The 27364-nt window shown below is 47.0% G+C and overlaps 1 protein-coding gene across 1 annotated transcript in view; it reads left to right on the forward strand.

Moving 5' to 3' along the window:
* Positions 1-27364, forward strand: part of sspo (SCO-spondin) — a gene marked incomplete at both ends in the record, with an annotated part of 143033 nt that overhangs the window by 33246 nt on the left and 82423 nt on the right. Inside the window, 36 exons of the mRNA XM_079260014.1 lie at positions 481-615; positions 716-918; positions 999-1126; positions 1703-1812; positions 1888-2037; positions 3192-3285; positions 3401-3610; positions 7034-7239; positions 8150-8264; positions 9952-10073; positions 10173-10328; positions 10466-10699; positions 10792-10914; positions 11095-11189; positions 14362-14590; positions 15275-15427; positions 15516-15653; positions 15726-15908; positions 15976-16126; positions 16780-16939; positions 17051-17099; positions 17381-17485; positions 17573-17700; positions 17880-18000; positions 18133-18260; positions 18337-18478; positions 18550-18720; positions 18819-18996; positions 19763-19826; positions 19921-19942; positions 20030-20150; positions 21852-22065; positions 22146-22287; positions 23244-23420; positions 23545-23739; positions 27240-27317. Of these exons, the coding sequence (XP_079116140.1) occupies positions 481-615; positions 716-918; positions 999-1126; positions 1703-1812; positions 1888-2037; positions 3192-3285; positions 3401-3610; positions 7034-7239; positions 8150-8264; positions 9952-10073; positions 10173-10328; positions 10466-10699; positions 10792-10914; positions 11095-11189; positions 14362-14590; positions 15275-15427; positions 15516-15653; positions 15726-15908; positions 15976-16126; positions 16780-16939; positions 17051-17099; positions 17381-17485; positions 17573-17700; positions 17880-18000; positions 18133-18260; positions 18337-18478; positions 18550-18720; positions 18819-18996; positions 19763-19826; positions 19921-19942; positions 20030-20150; positions 21852-22065; positions 22146-22287; positions 23244-23420; positions 23545-23739; positions 27240-27317 (5130 nt within the window). The remainder of the gene's footprint in view (positions 1-480; positions 616-715; positions 919-998; positions 1127-1702; positions 1813-1887; positions 2038-3191; positions 3286-3400; positions 3611-7033; positions 7240-8149; positions 8265-9951; positions 10074-10172; positions 10329-10465; positions 10700-10791; positions 10915-11094; positions 11190-14361; positions 14591-15274; positions 15428-15515; positions 15654-15725; positions 15909-15975; positions 16127-16779; positions 16940-17050; positions 17100-17380; positions 17486-17572; positions 17701-17879; positions 18001-18132; positions 18261-18336; positions 18479-18549; positions 18721-18818; positions 18997-19762; positions 19827-19920; positions 19943-20029; positions 20151-21851; positions 22066-22145; positions 22288-23243; positions 23421-23544; positions 23740-27239; positions 27318-27364) is intronic.

Raw genomic sequence — 27364 nt, forward strand, 5'->3', positions numbered from 1 at the left:
GCAGACAGACATGCAGACAGACAGACAGACAGACAGACATGCAGACAGACATGCAGACAGACTTGCAGACATGCAGACAGACATGCAGACAGACATGCAGACAGACATGCAGACAGACTTGCAGACATGCAGACAGACATGCAGACAGACAGGCAGACAAACAGACAGACAGACAGACAGACATGCAGACAGACAGACAGACATGCAGACAGACATGCAGACAGACAGACAGACAGGCAGACAAACAGACAGACAGACAGACATGCAGACATGCAGACAGACATGCAGACAGACAGACAGACATGCAGACAGACATGCAGACAGACAGACAGACAAACATAACATCCTTGGCAGAGGTAACTATTTGTTTTCTGTTTCTTTGCATTGACCCTAATGGATAAATAACCTAAAGAAATTATGCACATATTACAGCAGAATACCGTATTTTATGAGGTACGGAGTGTTTTCTTTGACTTTCAGGGAAAGCCGTGACAGTAAATGGGATGCCAGTTACACTTCCAAAGTCCTACAGCGGCAGCGGTCTCACTTTGGAAAGAGTCGGCTTGTTCGTCTCGCTCTCTTCCCGACTGGGAATCACTTTGTTGTGGGATGGAGGTAGGATAATCTAGCTAACCCTAACCCTTCCAGCTGATGGAAACCTATATTTACAAGCTATTTAACACGCAAACGCTTCCTCCTGGTCCTGTCTTCCCAGGTATGCGTGTGTATGTGCGTTTGGCGACCCACCTGCGGGGTCGGGTTGGGGGTCTGTGTGGTAACTTTGACGGGGATGCAGAGAATGACTTCACAACACGGCAGGGAATTGTGGAGGCCACAGCGGAGCTGTTTGGGAATTCGTGGAAGGTCAGCCCTTCCTGTCCAGACGTGGCGAATCAGGACCTCAGAGATCCCTGTGCTGTTAGTTCATCACAAACACAAACACACTCAGAAACACCGTTTCTGATGAGCAAAGTGAGATATGAAATACCGTTTCCCAGCTGAACCCCCACAGAGTGACGTGGGCCAGGAAACGGTGTGCGGTGCTGATGCAGGAACTCTTCTCGCTGTGCCACCCTGAAGTCCCCTTCCAGCAGTATTATGACTGGTGTGTCTTTGACGCTTGTGGGTGAGTGACAGTACTTATACACAGCAGGTACCACAACATCATATTGACTGGTGTATTGCTGCATGTGTGCTTGTTTTGGATAAAAATAGAATCTCCTGTTTGATACCCACCTTCTGTCTAAAAACTCAAACTGTCCAAGTCCGTCCTCAGCTCATCGTGGACTCTGCCACACATCGTGTTTTAATGTTCAGCCAAAACCATCTGGTGTAAGTTTGGAGTGATATCCAGGATCCAAACGCAGACACTGTTCCAGATTCAAGTGAAGTGTTGATTGATAAGTGTTTAATGGTTTCCCAGGTAAGTGTGGCAGGTTGGCAAGCTGACAGGCAGACAGGTGGACAGGATGCTCTGATTAGAAACAGACAAAAACTGAGACAACAATCTGGCGATGGCTGGTAGGCTGACCTGGTCTTTTGTGATTCTGCTGCTGATTACCTGATAAGGCTCAGGTGACGATCCGATTGCCAGGGAACCAGGCACGCCCACCACAGTCACACACCAGAGCAGGCACTACAACGCCATCCCATGAAAGGATAAAAACTTAGTTGTTCTCTTTGTCTCCTGTGTGGGTTCGAGTTGTGACTCAGGTGGGGACTGTGAGTGTCTCTGCACGGCTATTGCTTCCTACGCTGAAGAGTGCAATCGGCGAGGGGTTTACATCCGCTGGAGGTCCCAGGAGCTCTGCCGTATGTCAGACTCTCAGAGATTCTGCCCTCAACACAGCAGTATTCCAACTGTAAGATTTGCTTGTTTCTCTGCAGCTCTGCAGTGCGAGAAAGGGCTGGTTTATGACCCCTGTGGTCCAGCTTGCACTCCGTCATGTCCCGGCGTTCAGCAGAGTCCGTATTCTCAGTGTGGCGTGATCTCCTGTGTGGAAGGCTGCTTCTGTCCCGCTGGGACTGTCCGATATGGTGAGTCTTAGAGGAAGGGAAGGACGTAGATTTGATTTGAACATTAGTGAGAACATACGAGGACATCATAGTGTCTGCTAGACGACGATAGAATAAACATGGTCCACATATGTCCCTGGAAGACAGATGTTTTGTTGCACTTACAATAGACAACAGACAAGCAGAAGTTTAAAATGCAAAATATTCTGTTAGGGGATTCTCAATAAGGTGATTTTGGCTAAACTTAATGTAGCCCACTTCGGAGTACGTACACTTCTACCTCGGTTCTTAGGAGCTCAGAGGTAAGTAATGACCAATGGAGTCAGGTATTCAAGTAATAACTTTTTAGTTGACAATTATTTTAACAATATTACACAACAGGGCCCTTTAAACTAAACGAAAATAAAATAGTCCTTGAAGGATGTTCAATGTGGATCCATCCAAAGTTCACATCAAAAAGTCTAGGGAAGTGCCAAGTTCGTTGGTGTCGACCCGTGGGACTGACACAATCCTACCACAGAGTTGGCATGACAGTGTGGTAGAGTTCAAAATTCAGCTGGAAGGCTTGCCATCTTTGGGTCTCTGGTCAATCTTTTTGGCTACAAGGCGGAAGCATCACTTTTCACAAGAGAAAGTTTCAACAGGACACGCTTGGTCACTTAAATGTTTCTTCAGGGGCTCTTCAACCTCTTTTCTTACTTCCAACACATGGAGAAACACGTTCAGCGTTCAGTTCGAAACTTTTTGATGTTGAGCTCACTAGAATTATTTCAGTATACTACTTCCCGGTTTTACCAAAATAAAGTTCAGATTTTTCAAAATAAAACCAACAGTGCACATAATTGTAAAACAGAAGTAAATAATGAACAGACATGAATATAGACTGGTATTTAACCCATTTTCAGGGGGGTTACATGAACATAAGATTAAACTGCTGAATCCAGTCAGGGTGGTGGGGAAGCTGGAGTCTACCCAGTAATCATCAGGCGGGAGGGACACATGTCCACAAAGTTATGCTCATCGCTCCACCTGAGACCACTGGATCCACTCCCAGATGAAAACATCTGTATGTTTGGAGGAGTTTATACAGCTTGGCTTTGAACAGAGAACTGTGCAAACTTTGCTTTGTAAAGCGGCTGCAAACTGTTGGTTTGCTTTGTTTTTCTGTTGAACAGGTGACGGCTGCATCGTGCCCACGCAGTGTCCATGTGAATGGGAGGGGTCCATGTTTCCACCGGGAACTACCATCACTCAGCACTGCCAGAACTGGTCTGTTGGTCTGAAGGAATCTAGTCAGAAAATCTCACTTCAGGAAAGATTTTTTTATTATCATCATAGATCTGACCATGAAATAGAAGTGTGTTGACTTCCTGTTTGTTTCCAGTTCATGTGAGGACGGTATGTGGCAATGTGAGGGTGTAGCTTGCCCTCCTCCCCCACCTCCCTGTCTGGAGTCAGAGTTTACCTGTGCAGGAGGGCGCTGCATCCCCTCTCTGTGGATGTGTGACAACGAGGATGACTGTGGCGATGGATCAGACGAGTTCTGCCCATCCAGCTGCTCCCCAGACCAGTTCCGCTGCACCAGCACACCGAGGTGATCTGCATGAACTCAGACTTCTGAATATACTGAGACATAGTTTTCTTTAAATGTGTGCTATTCATTCAGATAAATCTAAGTGATTTTTAATCCCAAACTGAAAGGAGTTCTTTCCTCCTTCATCTCAGGAACTTGGACATTATTATGTACTTTGTGACAAATCTTCTGGTTACAACTACAACACTAATGCCCTTAGTGCCTGTAAATAAAAACAGAAAAATGATCTATAATGCTCATAAGCTCATATTTTACTCCTAGTAGAACAATAGATGTTAAAACTGAAAGATTTCATGGAAATGCAGACTGAATGTGATGCAGCAACACATCTGTAAAAAGTTTGAACATGAACAACGAAAGACTGGAAAAGTAAAATGACTAGTGCTGAATGAGCTTTGGTAACGCGCTTATTAAAAATTAAAACCTCTCTTCAAATGATAAGGTTTTACGTGTCGGGGGGGGGGGGGGGGAAAGGAAAGTCTGGTTTTTACCAGCTGTACATATAAGATCAACACATCCTGGGACGAACAATAAGACATCAGGTGTCACAGCCTGTCTTTGTTCATTTTCCAAAACCAGACAAAGTAAAGAAGCAGCAGTCCTGAATGACAAACGGGTTTTGAGGGGATTTGAAGGGTAGGTAAGAACCTGGAGCTGTTCACCAGATGATCTTTTTCAGCTGCTCATCAGCTGGTATGTGGACCTTTTCTAAGCTAGAAGGTTTTAGCAGTTTGCAATATTCACTTGTGGCTTTCTTGAAAATGCCAAGGAAGTAAAAGGATGCAACTGTTGTTGTCCGTGAATCTGGAAGGAGCTATAAAGGTGTTTTCAAAAGCACCTTGTGCGCCGCACTTTGGAGAAATGACACATTGTCAGAAGGGTTCAAACCCGTGCAGGGAGACACCAATGGATTTCTATCGTCTTGACTATTAAGTCAACAACATCTGAAGGTTACTGGTGTGTCTGTCAGCAGTCTAGATCCACACACTTTATCATCCCATACGTAAACATTGTCACTCTACCACTCAAACCTGATACATCAGGCCTTGACACTGATCCGTATCACTTGGGCATAGGTGGAACGCGCTGGTTAGTGAGCAGCTTTGCTTGTTGTAAGATCAAGCGGAGACAAATGCCTCGGATTGGACCGGGGCAGAAGTGCAATCTGTGCTCAGTTGATAAAAGCAAATGTTTTGGTGAATGTGGTCCAGTTCCTGGCACAGATTCACCCTGGAAAGGCAACCACTTTCAGCAGCCTGTGTGATGGCTCCCGGCTGACCGGCCTCTCAGACACCATGCAGGATGCAGGCGTGGTTTGAGAAAACTCGAATGCTCTATAAATCGTTTACTGCACATTCAGTGTGTAACAGCTTGCTGAATTGTACGCTTCCTCTGGCTTAAACTCCCAGTGGGATCTTACAAAGTGTATTTGCTGCAAAGATTACTCAACATGATTGACCCCTAAATGTAAATGTGGCATTCTGCCGCTGTGGCATTAAGGTGAGTGTTGGATACAGAAAAAGGTTTGCGTCAGTCTTCTGCTGATCGGGAAGGCTTGTGGAGAGCAGAAGATTAAGCATAAAGTGAGATCAGAGTGGAATAGTCGCATAATGGGAAAGCGCTGCAGCAATGTGATGGCTAGGAATCTAACGCAGGTCAACTGTTCAGAAGACAGCTGTGGTCACCATCACCACCAAAATGCTGCTCAGTGTCGACTTCAGTTCCCGTGAAAACAACTGTATGGCATGGATTTCAAGCTGAACTGTAGAATAAACTCAAAGTTTTCCATTTCAACAGGAAGGAGCTTCTGTAATGTACTTATTTAAAGTCATGTACTCCTGTTCCAAGGTTTGCTGATCTGCAAGATTTATCTGTGGTTTTAGAGACAATGCCAAAGACAAAAGTTTCAGAAGTTTCTCACAACTGGTCCTCTCGGTTTGTCGCCAGACACGTTGGGAAATAAGGGCCCACATTGTCCGCAGGAGTCAAACCTGTGCAGGGAGACTTTAATTTCTAGTCCATCGCCTTGACCGCTCGACCACAACAACATTCATTATCCTAACCGCTTAGTCCGATGAAGGGTCGCGGGGTGCTGAAGCTATGCCTGTCTCTGAGCGAAAGGCAGGTACACCCTGGACCGCTCGCCAGTCCATCCCAGGGCGCCACATCATCATCTGAAAGGGTAATACAGGTGATCTGCAGTCCAGATCCATACTTTATAATCCAGTTCTGGCCAGTTCAGCAGCTGGACTCTTACCCTGTGAAGTGTGGTAGATCTTATCGAGCTCTCTGTGCTCAGCTGTTTCTGACTGCAGCACTAGTCTGGTATTAGATGTGTTCTGCCACTAAAAAGAAGCAGGAGTATCCACAGCTCCATCTCCATATGCGATAAGGTAGTTCAGATAAAGTCATATTGAGGCTACAACATGAAGCCATGCTGCTGTGATGATGCAGGATGTGGTTCAGCATGGTGAAATCTGCAAGGTCTTCCCTGAAAGAGACGTTGTCTGCAGAAGTTACTCTAAACCCTCCACATCACCAGAACAGGTTTCCACTCAGAACATTTTAAATGAGCTTTGGTCCAGAGAAGACGCCGTGTTTCTGGATCCTCTTCACATATGATGGAGCTTTAACCTGCAGGTGTGGATTTCAGCCTGAACTGGGTTCACACTGGTTTCTGGAAGCTTCCTGAGTCCATGCACTGGTTTCCAGTAGAGAATCATGCCTGCTGTTAATGCAGAACATCACCAGCATCCAGCCTTGTCCCAGCATACAGAGATTCCTCTTGACTCTCTGAAACTTACACTAGATGGTGGCATCCTCAGTCTTCATAATTTCACATTGAGGAACATTCTTCTGAAATAGTTCCACAATGTTTGGAGCCATTTTGTCTCAGATTGGTGAGGTTCTGTCCATCAGAGAACTCTGCCTCTCTGAAATGCTCCTTTTCTACCCAGTCATGTTACTGACCTGCTGATAATTAACCTGATTAGTCGTTAAATGCTCCTCCAGTTTATTACTTTTTCAACTTTCTACAGATGTGTTGCTGTATCAGATTCACAATCAGCTAATGTTTTCTATCACATGATCAAATGTCTCACCTTTTTACTGGAAATAAAATATGGGTTGATGTGGAAACCATTGCATTTTAATTTTGACACTTTAAACATTTTTGGAATTAGGTTCATAGTGATGCTAAGCTTCACCCATGTTGTCAGTTGTAACTTTTACCAGCTAATTCAGATTTTACACACTTCCTGCTCTCTAAAAGGATCGTTTTACACAGTCGTCATGGGGACGTCTTATAGTGCGTGAAGTGGCTGGTATTCTAGATGTGCTAGCTCCTGCTAGCATAACGCTGGTCAGTCTTTCTGCTGAGTTTCAGTCCTTAAAGTGAATTGAGTGTTGACCCCAACCCTGCAGTGGACCATGTCTGAACCTGGTTCTGCGTTGTGACGGCCACCAAGACTGTGCTGACCAATCAGACGAGGAGTTCTGTGGACCACCCACTCCTGTGCCCCTGTGCCCACCTGGAGAGTTTCAGTGTGCAAATGGAAAGTGCCTCCCAGCCAGCCGAGTGTGTGATGGACGGCTGGACTGTGGCTTCGCTGATGGGTCTGATGAACAAGGTGACTTGCAAAAAGAGGCCATGTGTTGTAGGTTGCGTGGCCAGAGTGGCTAACAGATGGCAGTCAGCAGACGTCCAACAAGTTGACTTTGTGCAATGCTGCATGTTGTCTTAAAATACATAGAAACCCACAATGGAAAATGATCACACGCACATTACATTGTACCCACTAAACATAAGTGAAATCGAATAAGCCTAAAGTAATCTAACATGCACCCTGCTACATCAACAACGGCTCTCGCAGACAAACATGGCCGCCCCCAGCATCTTCCACCTTTCAGGTACACGCGCTAAATAATGTCTTAGTCATTCTTTCCCCGCTGCCAGAGATAACTCTCCAAACTGTTTCCCCATCCCCAAACATCTGGTACAATACATATCCTATAAAAGACAAACCATTTCCTGTTACATAACACAACACCCCCCCCTTCCCTTACTTGGTACCATCCAGTGACATCACCAGTTGGGTAAAATCCTCTAAATGCAGGACATGAGCAGCTCTTCCTCCTTTTGGTCCTAGAACATAAGTATGATGAGTAAATCAAGAATACTAACATTTCATTAACACAGCAAAGAGAATATTAAACCAAATTATTTCTATTGGTTTATTTATTTTAACTTTGCTCAAACACAAAACAAACCCAGAATAGTTGGTGTCTGCTGACCACTGAGAGGATAAAGAAGAATATCAGTACCTCAAATACAAAATGGTTAGCTGTGTGTTAACAGTGACAAGTGGTGGCACCTTACCCACTTTATCACACCATGTCAGCTGATAAAAAGAGACTCTGTAGGAAACTCATGATTCGGACAGTTTCTCGCTGTCAGGTGCCCTTTTCTGTGTTTTTTGTGCTGATGTTGTCATCTCTGCACGCCTCACATGGGGCTCATCTCTACTTGTGTTGCCCCAGACTGTGGTGTGGTTTGTGACGAAGGGGAGTTCCTGTGTCCAGGAGGGCGCTGTATTCTGTACCTTCACCGCTGCGATGGCCATGACGACTGTGGAGACCTCAGTGATGAGAGAGGGTGTGTTTTCAGCTCAGACCTACTGGAATTCACACTGACTCGTCTGCTTTCAGACTTGGGGTTTAATAATCCCGGTGATGCTAGCCTGAAAGCTTGAATCAAAGACAGCTGAACTTTGACTCTTAAACTTTTTTTTTTTTCCATCCAAAAGATTTCTCCCAGTTCCAGCTTTTCCAGTGTCATTAAGACCATTTCTTACCTGCCACACCAACATGTGGTGTGCTGGTCACAGGACCAGAGGTGTGAATGGTTTCTAACCGGCCTGGGAAGGAGGGTTGAGGCTGTACTGAGTGTGTTTAGCAGAGGGAGCCGGAGGACCACTGCTCTCTTAACGTTGACCGCTTCTTTCATGCCATCTGTCTTCTCTGTCCAAAATGTGCCAATTAATGTCCTTAAGACTCTTGGACTTGAGATGTAGGTGTGTAGCACATACAAAAAGGGGAAGAGGGGCTGTGTCCCCCTTAAGCTTCCCCTATAAGGACACCCCTGGTCAGAGCACCTCAGCAGGCCAAGCAAGACAGGATAAATAGATTAAAAAGGTTTGTCTCCTGTGTATTACAAACTGTAGTCCATAGCTGCCACCTGCAGTGGTTCTGGGCTTTAATCCCAGACTGGTAAAAACACAAACAACCCTAATAACAAAGAAAGTGAAACTAAAACCACATGCAATAAAACCATTAAAATATAATCCAATCTAAAATTATACCCGACCACCAGGCAGGTGGAGCAACTCTGTACGACAGGAGACCACTAAAAGGGAACAGATAAAAGCAGTTAAAATGTGAAAATCACTAAAACAAATGTACAACAAAGAGAACCTCCCCAAGAGCAGCCAGGGTGAGTGGCTCTTGTTTAATGGTCTTATCAAGGACCCAAAGTAGATGTCAATATTACAATGACCAATAAAACTTTATACATTACCACCCTGCTTGCTCTCAGGTCAGCCCTTCCAGGTAAGCAGGACTGTCTTTTATAGTGTCACTGGTCCTGATCACCAATTGGCCGCAGCTGTAACCAGGCTCAGCAGAGAGGCAGAGCAGCTCAGCCCAGGTGCCTACAGGTGAACTGCTGAAGTCTCGAGCTGAAGAGCGGCTTCTGTGTTCTGCATACGTGGAGGTCTCCTGTACTGGACTCCACAGGCAATTCCACTCATCCTGAATTTGGGTTTTTTATCTATGAGTTGAACCAGTTTCCGCCTCCATTTGTTGCTGAGTTTGAAATGACAGCAATGTTGGGTTTGGAGACGATCCTTCTAAGTTCAGACACTTCATCGTTTATTATTTGTTTAACCAGAAGAAGAATGCGTGGCTGGAGGTTGGGCTCATCGGGACACACTGCTAAGCACAATAATGTGCACATTTTTGACAGGGAAGAGAGATGGTTAGACAGAATGGAAACAGAAGAAGTTTCCTCACATTTCATCCAACATCTAGCATGCAGCCTTGATCAACCTTCACAAGCAGCTTAGAAACCATTAACCCAACGAGTCCTGCGACCAACACATCACATGTTGGTCCAGCTGGTGAGCGATCCTGAAGACCAACCCGTCATCTTTCGGATGGGAGGAGGAATGTCTTCCATTTAAACTCTTGGGATTATCATCAGTAGTACGATATTGTGTTTGTAGTCTGGATTTCTCCGTGTGATATTGTACAATGTTCTGTCTAATGCTTTGGCTGCTGTGCAGGTGTGTGTGTGCGCCAGGAGAGTTTCAGTGCCCTGGGGATCAGTGTGTGGCCGCAGACAGAGTGTGTGATGGACACAGAGACTGTCCATCCGGAACAGATGAAGCTTTCTGTCCAAGAAAAGGTGCAAACAGATCATCAACATGTCTTCCATCACGGTGGTCTTGGTTTTCCCAGAATATTCGCCTGCTTAGCATCTGGCGCTGATGCAATCCTCTCTTAGTGACCTGTGGTCCCGACCAGTTTTCCTGCAGCGACGGCTCGTGTATCGCCGTGACCCGGCTGTGTGATGGAACAGCTGACTGCCCGGGTGGAGAGGATGAGAACAGAACCGGCTGCTACAGCAGCATCACACCACCACCTGTTACTCCGACTACTGGTGATGGAGTAACTTTTAATCACATTCACACTCTTTCAGACCTGCAGTTTTGAAGCTGTTGAAGGTTTCATCAGTCTGATGAGCTGAAATATTCCCAGCCTTGTTTTTTAATGAACTCACCTACGGTTCTTCACCAGCATGCAGGTCCTATGAGTTCAGCTGTACCTCCGGAGCTCAGTGTGTGCCTCAGGGATGGCGCTGCGACGGGGAAACCGACTGCTTGGACGGCAGTGATGAGCTGCAGTGTGCTGCTCCCTGTGGTCCTGGCCAGGTACCCTGCCTGAGTGGGAACCAGTGTGTGGACTACCAGCAGCTCTGTGACGGGACCCCACACTGCAGGGATGCTTCAGATGAGAGCGTTGGCAACTGTGGTATGTCAACAATAAAAACAGTCCTAAACACTGAAGGAAACCTGCAGTTTGCATCATCAGGTGGCCATGTTGACGGGAATAGTCTCCTGCAGGCTCCACTCGGATCCCGTCCTGCCCAGGCAGCTTCCCATGTGACAACCACACCTGTGTGAACATGTCGCAGGTCTGCAACGGCTTCTCAGACTGTCCCCGGGGTGATGATGAGTTGTTGTGTGGTGAGTTCTCCTGGTGAGGATGAATGGAATAAGAGAACTGAGTAGGAGGAGAAAAACAAAATGATAGAAGGGAAGTGTGGACTGTTTTGTGGTATTTCACATTAAGATGAGATTAAGAGACAAAAAACTGAATGAAAAACGTTTTATGTGTTTCTATTTTTGATTTTTTTTTGTATCCAGATAAAACAGTTTCACCAGAACCTCCAGGCAGCAGGAACATGACCACCTGCTCTGAATTCACGTGTTTGGATGGAACCTGTGTTCCCTTCAACGCAGTGAGTCTTTTTGCAATTTGTTGTCCACTGCCAAAAAAATAACAACCTTCATTTGGTTTATGATCGGTGTTACATAGCAAAGGAAATATAATTACCGGCAACTTTATCAGGTCAAGCTTGTGACGACTGGGTCTGACCTCCTTCTTCCTCCAGAGTGGCATTAATGTCATTAAACAACATATTTACATGAAGCATCGTTCAGTTGCTGCTCATCACCATGAGAATCTCCCGTTCCACCTCATCACCATGAGAATCTCCCGTTCCACCTCATCACCATGAGAATCTCCCGTTCCACCTCATCACCATGAGAATCTCCCGTTCCACCTCATCACCATGAGAATCTCCCGTTCCACCTCATCATGATGAGAATCTCCCGTTCCACCTCATCACCATGAGAATCTCCCGTTCCACCTCATCACCATGAGAATCTCCCGTTCCACCTCATCACCATGAGAATCTCCCGTTCCACCTCATCACCATGAGAATCTCCCGTTCCACCTCATCACCATGAGAATCTCCCGTTCCACCTCATCACCATGAGAATCTCCCGTTCCACCTCATCACCATGAGAATCTCCCGTTCCACCTCATCACCATGAGAATCTCCCGTTCCACCACATCACCATGAGAATCTCCCGTTCCACCTCATCACCATGAGAATCTCCCGTTCCACCTCATCACCATGAGAATCTCCCGTTCCACCTCATCACCATGAGAATCTCCCGTTCCACCTCATCACGATGAGAATCTCCCGTTCCACCTCATCACCATGAGAATCTCCCGTTCCACCTCATCACCATGAGAATCTCCCGTTCCACCTCATCACCATGAGAATCTCCCGTTCCACCTCATCACCGTGAGAATCTCCCGTTCCACCTCATCACCGTGAGAATCTCCCGTTCCACCTCATCACCTTGAGAATCTCCCGTTCCACCTCATCACCGTGAGAATCTCCCGTTCCACCTCATCACCGTGAGAATCTCCCGTTCCACCTCATCACCGTGAGAATCTCCCGTTCCACCACATCACCATGAGAATCTCCCGTTCCACCTCACCATGAGAATCTCCCGTTCCAACTCATCACCATGAGAATCTCCGTTCCACCTCATCACCATGAGAATCTCCCGTTCCACCACATCACCATGAGAATCTCCCGTTCCACCACATCACCATGAGAATCTCCCGTTCCACCACATCACCATGAGAATCTCCCGTTCCACCTCATCACCATGAGAATCTCCCGTTCCGCCTCATCACCATGAGAATCTCCCGTTCCGCCTCATCACCATGAGAATCTCCCGTTCCACCTCATCACCATGAGAATCTCCCGTTCCACCTCATCACCATGAGAATCTCCCGTTCCACCTCATCACCATGAGAATCTCCCGTTCCACCTCATCACCATGAGAATCTCCCGTTCCGCCTCATCACCATGAGAATCTCCCGTTCCGCCTCATCACCATGAGAATCTCCGTTCCACCTCATCACCATGAGAATCTCCCGTTCCACCACATCACCATGAGAATCTCCCGTTCCACCTCATCACCATGAGAATCTCCCGTTCCACCTCATCACCATGAGAATCTCCCGTTCCACCTCATCACCATGAGAATCTCCCGTTCCGCCTCATCACCATGAGAATCTCCCGTTCCGCCTCATCACCATGAGAATCTCCTGTTCCACCTCATCACCATGAGAATCTCCCGTTCCACCTCATCACCATGAGAATCTCCCGTTCCACCTCATCACCATGAGAATCTCCCGTTCCGCCTCATCACCATGAGAATCTCCCGTTCCACCTCATCACCATGAGAATCTCCCGTTCCGCCTCATCACCATGAGAATCTCCCGTTCCGCCTCATCACCATGAGAATCTCCCGTTCCACCACATCACCATGAGAATCTCCCGTTCCGCCTCATCACCATGAGAATCTCCCGTTCCACCACATCACCATGAGAATCTCCCGTTCCGCCACATCCCAAAGCTGCTCTGCTGGATGTAGATCTGGTGACTGTGGAGCCGTTGGAGGACAGTGAACTCATCGTCATGGTGGAGATGATGTGAGCTTTGTGACATGGTGCATCATCCTGCTGGAAGTTTCCATCAGAAGATGCTCCACTGTGCTCAGAAAGGGATGGACATGGTCAGCAGCAGGACTCAGGTAGGCTGTGGAGGTTAAACCAGGTCATGCTGGTACTAAGGGGACCAAAGTGGTGGAAGAGACTCATCAGACCAGCAACGTTTCTCCATCTTCTATTGTCTTAATGACTAAATACTCTAAGTTTCTGCCATGTGTATGGCATATTAGTTTAACAATTGAACAGGTGGTCCGATTTAAGAGCGTATGGAGTACCGGACCTCCTTGTACCAGCTGCCCAGTCCCTGAACAACCAGTGCCAGAGCTTGGTTTATCATAAGCAATAAGTCAGATAATTTTCCAGTGAGGGTTGGACTCCTCCAAAGCTGCTCTTTGTCACTGGTTCTGTGTTGAGCGGATCCAATTTAGTGACCTCAGGATTTGGTGACCTCACGTGCTTCAGTTGGCTTCATCTGGTCGTGATTTCTAGCTCTTGCTGGAGGGATTCACAGCCGAGTGTGAGCCAGTTGGGATGAGAATCTACACCTCCATATCAGTGACCATGGTCCTCAGCTGGAAAAGTGTGTCCTCTCCAGAGTGAGGTCTTGCCCCAAGTGGAGGAGCTGAAGTATCTCATGGGTCTTTTGTACACGGAACGGATGATTGACAGGCGGATCTGTCGTGGTGAAGGAGAAGCTGAGCCAAAAGGTGAAGCTCTCCGTTGCGTTTAATCTGGTCATGAGCTGTGGATACCGACCACAATGATGAGATTAAATACAAAAGGCTGAAATGAGTTTCCTCAGCAGGACACACTCGTCTGGACTTTCTCAGAAAGAGGGTGAGAAGCTCAGTCATGCTAGAGTCTGAGAGTAGAGCTGCTGCTCCTCCACATCCAGAGGAGCCAGATGAGGTGGCTCCTCAGGCATCTGGTCAGGATGCCTCCTGGTGAGCTGTTCTGTCCCACCGAGAGAAGACCTGGGGAAGATCAGGAAAGGCTGATCCCCCTGGATGAGGCGGGACATTTAGTTCCATCATTCAAAGAAGTAAACATTTTACATCGCTCATGGTAAAATCCAACCCCATTTTCTTTCCCAGGTGTGTAACGGCGTAGCAGACTGTCCAGACTCCTCAATCACTCTGAAAGGCCCCACTGATGAGCAGGGTTGTAGAAGCTGGAGTTCCTGGACCTCTTGGACCCCCTGCAGCACCTCCTGCGGGACAGGCTGGATGAGCCGGGGAAGATCCTGCCCTCCAGGGGACCCACTGCGCCTCTGTCGGGGCCAAGACGTACAGATGCAGCAGTGCTTCAACACCACATGTCCCGGTAGACAGATTCACAGAGTATCCCAGACATTTCCCAGAAATAGATTAAACACAATAAAGTCTGGGTGGAGCTTTTCAGATCACTCATGGATGTGCTAACTTCTCAGCTAAACATCAAGGAGTGACATGATCACATGCTGACTGACAGATCTCATCTGCAACTTTGATCTGGTTTTACTTTTAACTACTTTCATTTACATTTAATATCAGGCAGGTTTGGAAAGCTTTTATTCTGTAATACATAAAATCAGCTTTTAGAAACGGCAAGTTGGATGGATGGATGGATGGATGGATGGATGGATCATTAATATTTGGTATCAACATTAAAGACACTCTAAATGACACCAGGACGGTTTGTGGAGCGTGAACAGCTATGACGGCTCAGACTGGATCCTTCATGCTGCAGAGCAGCTTGTAAATCTCCTGAACGTTTGGCAGCTCTGACCTGGTGATGCTCTAAGCTCAAACATCTGCCATCTTTTATTTTTCTGTTTTATTTATATTTTTAAATCTCCTGATTAAAAATAACCCTTTGGCTAACTCTGGGACATTTACAGTTGACCCTGCAAAAGTCTATAAAATACAAACACTTGCACACGTGGCCCATCACAGAAACTGCCTCTGTTTCAGCTGATAAATAGATATTTGAGTAAAAATGAACCCTGACAGTCCTCCCTCTGCTCAGTGGACGGCCAGTGGCTGCCGTGGGCTTCCTGGTCCAACTGCTCCAGTGGTTGTGGTGGAGTGCAGGTGAGACACAGAGGCTGCATCCCTCCTCGCTACGGAGGCCGAGACTGTTCCCAGCTCCCCGGACCGCCTCGTCTCTCCATGGAAATCAGTAAGGGTCATCTGCAGACCACCGTGCAGGTCTCACACAGCCAAAAAGCCCTAACAAGGTTAAACCGTAAACCTTGCTTCTCCTGCAGAACCATGTCCTACTGATGGATGCACTAACAGCAGCTGTCCCCCAGGCCTGGTGCGACACAGCTGTGCTCCGTGTCCGCTGTCCTGCTCCCACATCAGCAGTGGGACGTCCTGCCATCCCCCTGCATCCTGCTTCTCTGGTCTGTGTCTTTCTGAAAGCATTACATTCACATTTCATGCAGAGATTTTCCTCTCATGAACTTCTCCATCAGGTTGCTGGTGTCCAGACGGCCAGGTGATGAGCCACACACAGCAGTGTGTGTTACCTGAGGAGTGTGTGTGTGAGGTGGCGGGTGTGCGCTACTGGCCAGGCCAGCAGATCAAAAGGAACTGTGAGCTTTGTGTTTGTGAGAGAGGAAGACCTCAGCGGTGTCAGCCCAACCTGGACTGCTCAGGTGAGACGAAGAACTGAGCATCCCACAAGTCCAGTTCCGCTCATTCACACTCCTCGTACCCCTGCAGTGCACTGTGGCTGGTCATCATGGTCTGAGTGGGGCGACTGTTTGGGACCCTGTGGTGTCCAGAGTGTTCAGTGGTCCTTCCGCAGCCCGAATAATCCCACCAAGCATGGAGGCGGGAGATCCTGCAGAGGGATCTACCGTAAAGCCCGACGGTGAGTTGTCCTCGTCTACAGCCCAGCCTCTCCAGGACGATGCAGCCCGGTCCCACGAGGGCTGCAGTCCTGCAGGTTCTCAGCGCTCCTCCGTCTCCAACAGACCTGACTCAGTTAAATGATGCATTGTGCATACCCTCATAGGCCGTTGGATCCATTTAACTGGAGTGTGTCGGAGCAGGGACATACTAAAAAACTTGTAGCTCTTGTGGGACCCTCGTGGGACCGAGCCCTGGTCCACCTCATCACACCTGCCACACCCCCACGGGTCAGTCTGAGGAGCGGCACCACCGTTCTTCTCCTGGCTCCATCTTTCATTTTAACCTGAAAATAAAACGGATCTTTGTCCATCTTTTCCCATCTAGCAGGAGACATTTAGCACAAAATGTCTCTCGTGGGTTCCTACGTTACATTTCCAGGACAGGTTTTCATGTTGCACTGAAGAGGGTTTCACCGGACCGTGTCCTGATGACAACTTCATTCAGACTGCTCATATGGCTTCTATTTACATGTTTTCACTCATGCATGGCTTTTCCTTCTGGTGTGTGTGTGTGTGTGTGTGTGTGTGTGTGTGTGTGTGTGTGTGTGTGTGTGTGTGTGTGTGTGTGTGTGTGTGTGTGTGTGTGTGTGTGTGTGTGTGTGTGTGTGTGTAGGTGTCAGACGAAACCCTGTGATGAGTGTGAGTATCAGGGTCAGTCTCATGCAGTGGGAGACAGATGGCGCTCAGAGCAGTGCCAGCTATGCCACTGTCTTCCCAGCCTGATGGTGCAGTGCGCCCCCTACTGTCCACACGCTGCTACTGGATGCCCTCAGGTAGAACAGAGTGTGTGTGTGTGTGTGTGTGTGAGAGAGAGAGTGTGACAGATCTTGTTCCTGCAGAGAACTAACTGAACATTGTGAGTTCTATATCCTCTGTCTCTGCAGGGTTTCCATCTGGTTCCTGGAGAAGGAGAGAGATGTTGTTACTGCCAAGGTAAAGTCAGTCAGTTGGTTTGTTTTTACTTAGATTAAATGTTTTTTGCATTTCGGTTTTATGCCATCAGTGAGTCATAATACACCTATTTAGGGTGAAAAGTTGACATGTTATTAAAATGTAAAACAGAATATTGTGGATAACACTCATCTGAAAAGATCTCTGAAGGGTGAGCAGTGAGTTCTTCCTCTTCACAATATAAAGGGATTTAGACAGTGAGGACTATATGGAGAAGATTGAACCACTGACCGATGAAAAGATGTTGTTTTGATGACGTTTAGGAGAAAATGAGACCACCTTTGTGACATTAAGCCCCACGACTGTGACCTCAATGCCAACGGAGGGCTCTACACCCATTGTCCCCACATTTCCCCTTCCACCTGGAGGTTAGTGGAGCTTCACGGTTGCAAGCTGAGCATCTCAGAGTTTACCTGATCTGCTTTAATCACTGTTATTTAAACCTTTGTATTCAGATGAGTGTTGGGTTCCTCTGGGTGTCCAGACTCTGCCATCTTCCAGCTTCAAGGCCTCGTCCCAGCAGGCTTTTCACCCCCCAGAGGCAGCTCGCCTCCATGGATGGAACCCCCATAGTGATCTCCAGGTTCGCCAATAACAATGTTTTGGGGAGAAATTTGTCCCTAAAAGTCCTTAATGATCGACAGCATTAGCATGCTAAGATGCTAAAATAACCTGCCACATGTCAGTTTGTTAGAATTCTCTCTGTTTGTAAGTTGTGTGCAAACAGAGGATCACATCAACATAATCTGTGTTGACATACAGGGCTGGAGTCCAGAACCAGAAGATTATAAAGACCTACCACAGCACAGGCTTGGGGGGCACAGCGACAGCATACACAGCCCCTACCTTCAGATAGACCTGCTGAAACCATACAACATCACTGGTAAAGATTCATACAGGTGCCTTTCAGCAAGGACTGCTTTAGTGTGCTGAAAACTAACCTGAGAGTACACATCTGTCAGATTAAATATCTGCACATCAGCAACATATGTTCGGTTTCTGTACTGGTCTCTAGGTGTTCTGACCCAGGGTGGCGGTTCGTTCGGGACCTTCGTGTCCAGCTTCTACCTTCAGTTCAGTGAGGATGGAAAACTGTGGCACACCTACAGAGAGCTGGTGTCCGATGCCCGGCCCAAAGCCAAGGTCCCACAAAAAGCATGGGTTCAAGGCTGCTTCCTCGTCTGTTCCACAAGCTGAGGCCAGTGTGTTCCATCTGCAGGTTTTCCTTGGTAACCATGATGATCGAGGTGTGACGGAGAGCAGGCTGGACAGGATGGTGTTGGCTCGGTTTGTTCGCCTGCTGCCCCATGATTTCCAGAACGGCATCTACCTCCGCCTGGAGATCATGGGCTGTGGTGAAGGTTGGTAAACTGTTAAAGCTTTGCTGGTGTTTCAGAAGGGGGGTTCACTCTGCTCTGTTTGTCCTCTCCAGGTTCTCACTGGCTCACTTCTCCCACCCCACTCTCACCAGTCTCCCCAGTAGGCGGCTGCCGGGACAAAGAGTTCCAGTGTGGAAATGGCCGCTGTGTGCCGGCAGGTCCACTGGGAGTGGTCTGTGATGGGGTCAACGACTGCGGGGATGGATCAGATGAGATGTACTGTGGTGAGTTCACTGTCCGACCCAGAAGTTCACCACAGGCATTGGACAGGTGATGTAAACCAGGAGTTAACAGAAGAGTTACCCTGATTACTTCTGTGCAGGTACCCAGCCCTCCTCCACAGCCACCAGTCCACGCAGCTGCCTGACTGGTCAGTTCTCCTGCACCCCACCAGGGGGCTGCATCGAGGCAGGAAAGCGTTGTGATGGTGTTCCTCACTGTCCTGGAGGGGAGGATGAAAATGGATGTCACCCACATGGCTTCACCACGCAGTCAGACAGGTGGAGGTTTAAGCTCATGTGTTCCCACCGAGCGGCAACCTCTGGTGGTTAAAAGTGAAGCCGGAAGTGCATAAAACTGCAGTTCCCCCTTCATCCACTAGGGGCTCCAAAACAGATTGAATCCCCATAGACTCCCATGTTAAAAAGACCAACTTCAAGGCGGAAATAAACATCTTCACAGGCTGGTATAAAAACATTTTAGGTTTAATAGGTCAGGTTTACCTTCATGACAACTGTGGGGGGAGTGAATTTTTTTCTAACTCGCCCGTTTAAAAGTAATTTAATCTCGAAGTTCGGCATATTTAGGGGCGTGTCCTTTTGATTGACAGGTACTGATCTCCCGTTTCAAGTCAGAAGAACATAGAACAACTGCAGTTTTTAGCCGGTTAACAACGTGATTTAGCTTTAGCCCGCTTACCTCCGTTAGCTGGTTAGCTCCTGATATCTCGGTTAGCTCGGTTAGCTCTTAGCTACAGAAAGCTCAGAGTCACTCGATGTCAAACATCCACCATGACGCTCACAGCCCCCCTCTCAGCTCCACCTCTTTGCCCATATTTGTATTTTCCGGGTGAGACGACACGCATACACCTGCCAAGATGGTGATGGTAGGAACCGCCCACCGAGCTTCAATTCAGCTCTTCAGAAACCTACGGGTGACGTCACGGAGGCTCCGCCCATCTTTTCTATAGTCTATGGTTCCCACATTTTCTTTATCCTGAGTCTGAGTTTTATGCATGCCCCATTGTTGCTGTTTATTTATATGCAGGACATTGACGCCTACCCCGTCCCCCCTGAGGACTCCATCCATGGCTGCTGTCACTCACTCTGCAGTAACACCAGCAGTAAGAGAACATGAAGTGGTGATTCTGAATGATTTCTGATCATGTAGCAAAATGATGAACCTGATATGTTGTTAATTTACAGGAAGGTGGTCCCGGACATCGCGGTGAGTCCTGATAATCGATGCTATCTTCTTCTGAAGTCTGTCTGGGAGTCCAGGCTGAGTGGTGTTAGGAGTCTCCATGTGTTGCAGGTATCTGTTCCTCTCCTCTGGGCCTGGAGGATGGGAGGATTCGTTATGGTCAGCTGACCTCGTCCTCACACCGGGAGAACAACCCTGCTGATGCTGGGCGACTCAACATTGTCCCGAACATGTCAGTCACTAGATCACCATACATGATCCTGAACACGTGATGAGACTTGTAGTGTGTGTAGAAGTTTGAGGTTGTAGGGTGTATTCAAACCAGGATATTCTGATTGGGTGGGCAGGTGGGAGAAAGTCCTCATGTTCATCTGGACGTCTTCACATTAAATTAATTCCAGTGTGATTCTCATCTTGCACCCAGTTACAACACAACACAACAACTCTTCTTCTACTCCAACAATGGGTTTATTCTCTCATTTTAACCGTAACATTCCGCCTCCCATCTATTGTAGCAGCAGCACAGAATAGCTCATTTTTCTTCCAAAGCAAAAATTAATCTCATCTCACTGTAAAATAGTAGCTCACTGCCAGTAGCATTTGCTCATTAACTTATTTATCCTCCTCAACGTTTTTCTTCATTAACGTTTTTATTCTCATCAGCGTTTTAACCTCAGTTATGGCAACAACATTGTAACAAAGACTTAGTTAGATTTCCCGTTACTGAAAAACGAATAGTTTATTTCAAACGCTGTTACTGTTGTAAGAGAGGGGCTAATAGGATCCAGAGAGCGGACACTGTCAGAGTACTGAGAGAGGTTTATTGGGGTTCCACAGATCCCTGTGAATTCTCCAGCAGGACTTCAGAGACTGGCATACTGGCGAGCAGCAGGAGGTAGGCAGGCAAGCAGGGGAGCGAGCGAGCGGGCGGGCGGGCGGGCAAAACTGGCAGGTAGCGTCAACGGACTGGCAGGCTTTCTCGCAGGGCAATCAACAATCTGGCGCTGGATAGCAGGCAGAGCTGGTCTTAAATAGGTCGTTGTAGATTGCTGGAATGTGGATCAGGTGTGCTTCCAGTTCTCAGCTGACCACGCCCACCAGGGAACAGGAATCACCACATTTACTCTCACCATGGATGTCGTCAAATCTACTGACCAGATGAGAACTGGACCAAAGAAAGACCAGTAAATTAAAACATTTGGGTTTCTCTTCAGACCAGTGCTGCATGCTCATTACTGTCAACAGAGCACTAATTCATCTGTCCATCCCTTGTTCCATTCTGTCATCATTTCTGAACCAGCTAAAGGTTCTTCAATCAGCTTGATGGTCCCAACCCAAAGCCCTCCTCCCTTTTCTGGTTGAGAACCACGTCCTCAGAGTTGGAGATGAGGAGCTCATCCAGAACTCTTTATTTTAGCTGCAGTCTGTTTGAACATCATGTCCTGAAGATCCAAACAGAATCACATCATCTGCAAACAGGTGCAGCCATGACCTTCCACACCAGACACTCTCTTCCCCCTGCCTGCACCTTGGGATGGTGACCCCCACCAACAGGGCTGGTGATGAGGGGCAGGCTTGGCCAAGGCTTGATCACCAGTCGTCCCACAGTGGGATCCTCCTGTCCACACCTGGTTCCTGTGAGGGGTCCTGGTTTCCCTCTACTAGACAATGAGACTTTTTGTCTTTCTTTTTGTGGTCCTTTCCTGAAGACCTTTGTCTTGGGAGGCCCTACCATGGACTACTGCACCTGTAGTTCATGGGGGTGTGCAGTCTCCTGTCTCATGATAAGGTGGCATTTCTGTGGAGCAGCATCTCCATCTTTGTGTTCTTCAACAATATTCAGATAGTGTTGCAGCTTTCCTTGTCGTTTGTTTTCTGTTAATGTTTAGAAGTGAAGATGAGACAAGATGCTTTTCTTCTCTGCCTCCTACAGTCAGGTTATGGAGCCTGGATGGAGCCCCTCCCCCACAGATCCTCAGCCATATTTTCAGGTGGACTTCCTGGAACCGACATGGGTGTCGGGGGTGGTGACACAGGGCAGTGAACGTATGTGGGGTTATCTCACTAAGTACCGGCTGGCCTTCGCACTGCACAGCAGCCACTTCACAGATTATACAGAGGATGGGAAGCCTGGTGGTCCGCTCCAGGTATGTCTAATGATGCGCAGCTTTGGCTGGTGAATGTCTTTTTGTCTGTCAGTACACATGCCATTTTGCTTGTTGTGTAGATGTTTGAGGTCCGGATGGTGGCCAGAATCCCCGTGACCCGTTGGCTCGGTCGACTGGTCAGAGCGCGATACATGCGCATTATTCCAGTGGAGTTCAGACACACCTTTTACCTGAGAGTGGAGATCCTGGGCTGCAGAGGAGGTGAGGATAGTCAGAACTGTGTGACCTCAGGCTGCAGCATCAGTTGGTGCATAAAAAAAAAAACATCAAATAAAATGTAAATAAAAGCAGAATACAAGGATTTGCAAATCCTTTCTTACATTTATTCAACTGAATACATGACAAAAACAAGATATTGACGTTCAAAGTAAACTGATAAACTTTATGTTAACACTCAGCCAGAGTTTGTGAAGGACACTAAATGTTGAAGCTTTGAAGGTGAAATTCTTCCTTTTCTTGCTTGATGAACAACTTTAGTTGCTCGACAGTCTTATTTGTGTTATTCTGGTCTTCATGTTGCTCCTCACATGTTCAGTATGAGACCAAAAAAACAAGTTTATACGTTTGAGCATTAAATATCTTGTCTTTGTGGTGTTTTAAATTGAATATAGATTAAAAGTCATTGAACTGTCTTTAATTTTCATTTTACACGTCTCAACGTCTCATTGGAATTGGGCCCTACAGACATGAAATCATCATCTGCAAATTCCAATTTTTATATTTAGTGTCTGTAAATTTCCTGATTATAAATATATTAGGCCCAACCTGATGATGTAGGTCCAAACTATTAATATTGTCAAATGAAACTTTTATTCACTTCTTTTTTTTTTTAACCTTTTTTCTCCGCTGTTTCTCTCCCTCCAGTCCGGTCCAGCAGATATAAGTAGAAATTAGAAGATAAAACAAAACAAATAAACTTATATAAATAATAAAATAAAGAATAAAAATAAGAATCAAGGGGAACCTCATATCCAAAAAGCTGCTCTTAGCAAAGCGAGTTTCCACCTCCTTTACACATTTCCCCTGTGCAAAGGAAACATTTCTTTCATTAATGATTGCACTTAAAAAAAATTTAAACTAATTATAACTTGATCTTTTACTTTAGGTCTTGAGTGTTTATTGTTTTGTGTTATTTAAATCACTTCCTCTCTGTATAGACGAGCTGGTGACGCCCAGCAGTGTGACCACGTCTCCCTCTGGTGGTGGGAGGGTGACTGTGCATCGGTGCCAGCCAGGCCAGTTTACATGCCATCACAGTGGGGAGTGCATCCCAGTGTCGGTGCTGTGTAACGGTCGACCAGACTGCTCGGACCACACCGATGAGATCAGCTGTGGTGGGGCTTTAACAAGTGATTGTAGCCATGCTGCACCAGTCATACCAGTTTTCTGTTCCATCTAGCTCATCAGAAAGAACCGGCGCTCTTTCCTGTTTCTTATCTCTTTGCTCCTTGTCTTCAGGGACTGCTCCTACCAGAGGCTTTCCAGGGCTTCACAATCAGACCAGCTACACTGGCAGACCAGGTTTCCATGGAAACACCACAGCAGGTGTCCCTGGTCTACATACAACCAGGTCCCAAGGTGGCTTTCCTGGTGTGGTGACTCCAGGAGTCACGGCACCGACCACACTTCAGAAGATCTCCACCCCGGGTTCTAGTAGGTTTTATCAGCTTATTTCTTAATCTGCTGTGAAAAGTCAGACGCCTGTAATCTGGGCTGGAACGACTGGTGCAACTTTACGGTGCTTCTCATCCAGTTCATGTCGGTTTTGAATACTATCCACACATTCAGGTGAAAAATGGTGATCCACAGGGGTTAGTTTTCAGTCTCTTGCTTCTTCCCGGGAGCACATTCTACAGAAGCATGGTTTTTCCACTTCATGTTTATGCTGATGACAGACCATTGTATGTATCTATGAGCCTCTGTTCCTGAGATGCCAAGCAAACTGCACAACCACCTTCAAAATGGTAAAAAAAAAAAACAGGTTGTTTCAGATTTTTTCTACAATTTGATTCAAGCAAACCTGAAATCTTTGTAATTTGTTGGAAACAAATGACTAAATGAAGCCTACCATGTGCTGGCTGAACATGTTGCTAACAAAGAAGCTCTAGGTCTAGTTTGATTGTACTATTACAGTAAAAAATACATTGCAATGATCATTTACTTTAAGTTTTCAAAGATATGAAGTCCATTTTATAAACTATTGTCTCCACGTTTTACACATCTCTACCTCAAATCTGTTAATGTCTTCAGATGGTTCAGAAGTCTGCCAGAATATTAATCCCCACAATGTCAGTCAGAAAATTTTGGGGTTCAACATAAATGAAAAAGAGATTCTTAGATGTAAATATTTTTCAAACAGTTTTGTCTCCAACAGCAATGGACCAGTGACCAGGGTGTACCCTGTTGTAAAGATCCCAGCAATCACCCACCGATTGCTGGTATCGGTTCTACACTCCCTGCAACCCTTAATTGGATGAAGCGGTTCAGAAAATGACAGTTTCTGAGCATTACCTGAAAATAGCATCAGTGCATTGTGGTAGAACCCATTCTTATTAATACATGAAACAGTCTAACCATTTTTTAAAAAATTTTACACAAACTACCAATCCAAATAAAGATAAAGTTTTACCAGCATTACTTCATTTTTAAGAAAGGGCAGGCCATTGGTTGATGTGTTGGCTTCAGGTTGTCTTTCAGGAAGAGTGACAACAGAGCCCATTAACCCTGCTTTAGCATCTTTACACTGGTTACCAGTTGTTTCAGGATCAATAAAAATGTTATTTGTGACAGTTAAATCCTGCTGTGGCCTTAAGAGGTCCGGTATCTTTCGTAGAGGACTTTTTCAGTTGTTCCAGTGACTTAGTTTGCTGTCAAAGTGCCAGAGCTCTGGAAAAAAACTGCCTGAGAACCAAGTCTGAGGAGATCCGGTCTGAGGAGATCCGGTCTGAGGAGATCCGGTCTGAGGAGATCCGGTCTGAGGTTTGAGGAGATCAGGTCTAAGGTTTGAGGAGATCAGGTCTAAGGTTTGAGGAGATCAGGTCTAAGGTCTGAGGAGATCCGGTCTAAGGTCTGAGGAGATCCGGTCTAAGGTTTAAGGAGATCCGGTCTGAGGTTTGAGGAGATCCGGTCTGAGGTTTGAGGAGATCCGGTCTGAGGTTTGAGGAGATCCGGTCTGAGGTCTGAGGAGATCCGGTCTGAGGTCTGAGGAGATCAGGTCTGAGGTTTGAGGAGATCAGGTCTGAGGTTTGAGGAGATCAGGTCTGAGGAGATCAGGTCTGAGGTTTGAGGAGATCAGGTCTGAAGAGATCAGATTTCAGGTCTGAAGAGATCAGATTTCAGGTCTGAGGAGATCAGGTCTTAGGTCTGAAGAGATCAGGTCTAAGGTTTGAGGAGATCAGGTCTTAGGTCTGAAGAGATCAGGTCTAAGGTTTGAGGAGAATCAGGTCTGAGGAGATCAGGTCTAAGGTCTGAAGAGATCAGATTTCAGGTCTGAGGAGATCCGGTCTAAGGTCTGAGGAGATCAGGTCTAAGGTTTGAGGAGATCAGGTCTTAGGTCTGAAGAGATCAGATTTCAGGTCTGAGGAGATCAGGTCTAAGGTCTGAGGAGATCAGGTCTGAAGAGATCAGATTTCAGGTTTGAGGAGATCAGGTCTAAGGTTTGAGGAGATCAGGTCTAAGGTTTGAGGAGATCAGGTCTAAGATTTGAGGAGATCAGGTCTGAACAGATCAGATTTCAGGTCTAAGGAGATCCGGTCTAAGGTCTGAGGAGATCCGGTCTAAGGTCTGAGGAGATCAGGTCTGAAGAGATCAGATTTCAGGTTTGAGGAGATCAGGTCTAAGGTTTGAGGAGATCAGGTCTAAGATTTGAGGAGATCAGGTCTGAACAGATCAGATTTCAGGTCTAAGGAGATCCGGTCTAAGGTCTGAGGAGATCAGGTCTGAGGAGGTCAGATTTCAGGTCTGAGGAGATCCGGTCTGAGGAGATCCGGTCTGAGGAGATCCGGTCTGAGGAGATCAGGTCTAAGGTTTGAGGAGATCAGGTCTAAGGTTTGAGGAGATCAGGTCTGAGGAGGTCAGGTCTAAGGTCTGAGGAGGTCAGGTCTAAGGTCTGAGGAGATCTGGTCTGAGGAGATCTGGTCTGAGGAGATCTGGTCTGAGGAGATCAGGTCTAAGGTTTGAGGAGATCAGGTCTGAGGAGATCAGGTCTAAGGTTTGAGGAGATCAGGTCTGAGGTTTGAGGAGATCAGGTCTGAGGAGATCCGGTCTAAGGTCTGAGGAGATCAGGTCTAAGGTCTGAGGAGATCAGGTCTAAGGTCTGAGGAGATCAGGTCTAAGGTTTGAGGAGATCAGGTCTGAGGAGGTCAGGTCTAAGGTTTGAGGAGATCAGGTCTAAGGTCTGAGGAGATCTGGTCTGAGGAGATCAGGTCTGAGGAGATCAGGTCTAAGGTTTGAGGAGATCAGGTCTGAGGTTTGAGGAGATCAGGTCTGAGGAGATCAGGTCTAAGGTCTGAGGAGATCTGGTCTGAGGAGATCTGGTCTAAGGTCTGAGGAGATCAGGTCTGAGGAGATCAGGTCTAAGGTCTGAGGAGATCAGGTCTAAGGTCTGAGGAGATCAGGTCTAAGGTCTGAGGAGATCAGGTCTGAGGAGATCAGGTCTAAGGTCTGAGGAGATCAGGTCTAAGGTCTGAGGAGATCAGGTCTAAGGTCTGAGGAGATCAGGTCTGAGGAGATCAGGTCTGAGGAGATCAGGTCTAAGGTCTGAGGAGATCAGGTCTAAGGTCTGAGGAGATCAGGTCTGAGGTCTGAGGAGATCAGGTCTAAGGTCTGAGGAGATCAGGTCTAAGGTCTGAGGAGATCAGGTCTGAGGAGATCAGGTCTGAGGAGATCAGGTCTAAGGTCTGAGGAGATCAGGTCTAAGGTCTGAGGAGATCAGGTCTGAGGTCTGAGGAGATCAGGTCTGAGGAGATCAGGTCTGAGGAGATCAGGTCTAAGGTCTGAGGAGATCAGGTCTGAGGTCTGAGGAGATCAGGTCAGGATTATTTATATTGTTGTTTTTATGTTGTTTTGTTTGATTCTTGCCGCCGTCAGAAGAACTTTGTAACATCTTTCTTTAGTCCATGTTGGGTCCTAAACCCGACCATCTGCCTGTGCAGGAGTCCCAACTGGTCACCCTGGACTACATCCATCCACATCTCTGCAGTCTGGAGGTCCTGGTCTTCAGACAACAGCAGGTGGAACTTTGTTCTCCGTTCAGCCACTGGATTCATGTCATTTAACA

The sequence above is a fragment of the Telmatherina bonti genome, assembly GCF_933228915.1.
Source record: "Telmatherina bonti genome assembly, chromosome: 20".
In the NCBI taxonomy this organism is placed as follows: domain Eukaryota; kingdom Metazoa; phylum Chordata; class Actinopteri; order Atheriniformes; family Telmatherinidae; genus Telmatherina; species Telmatherina bonti.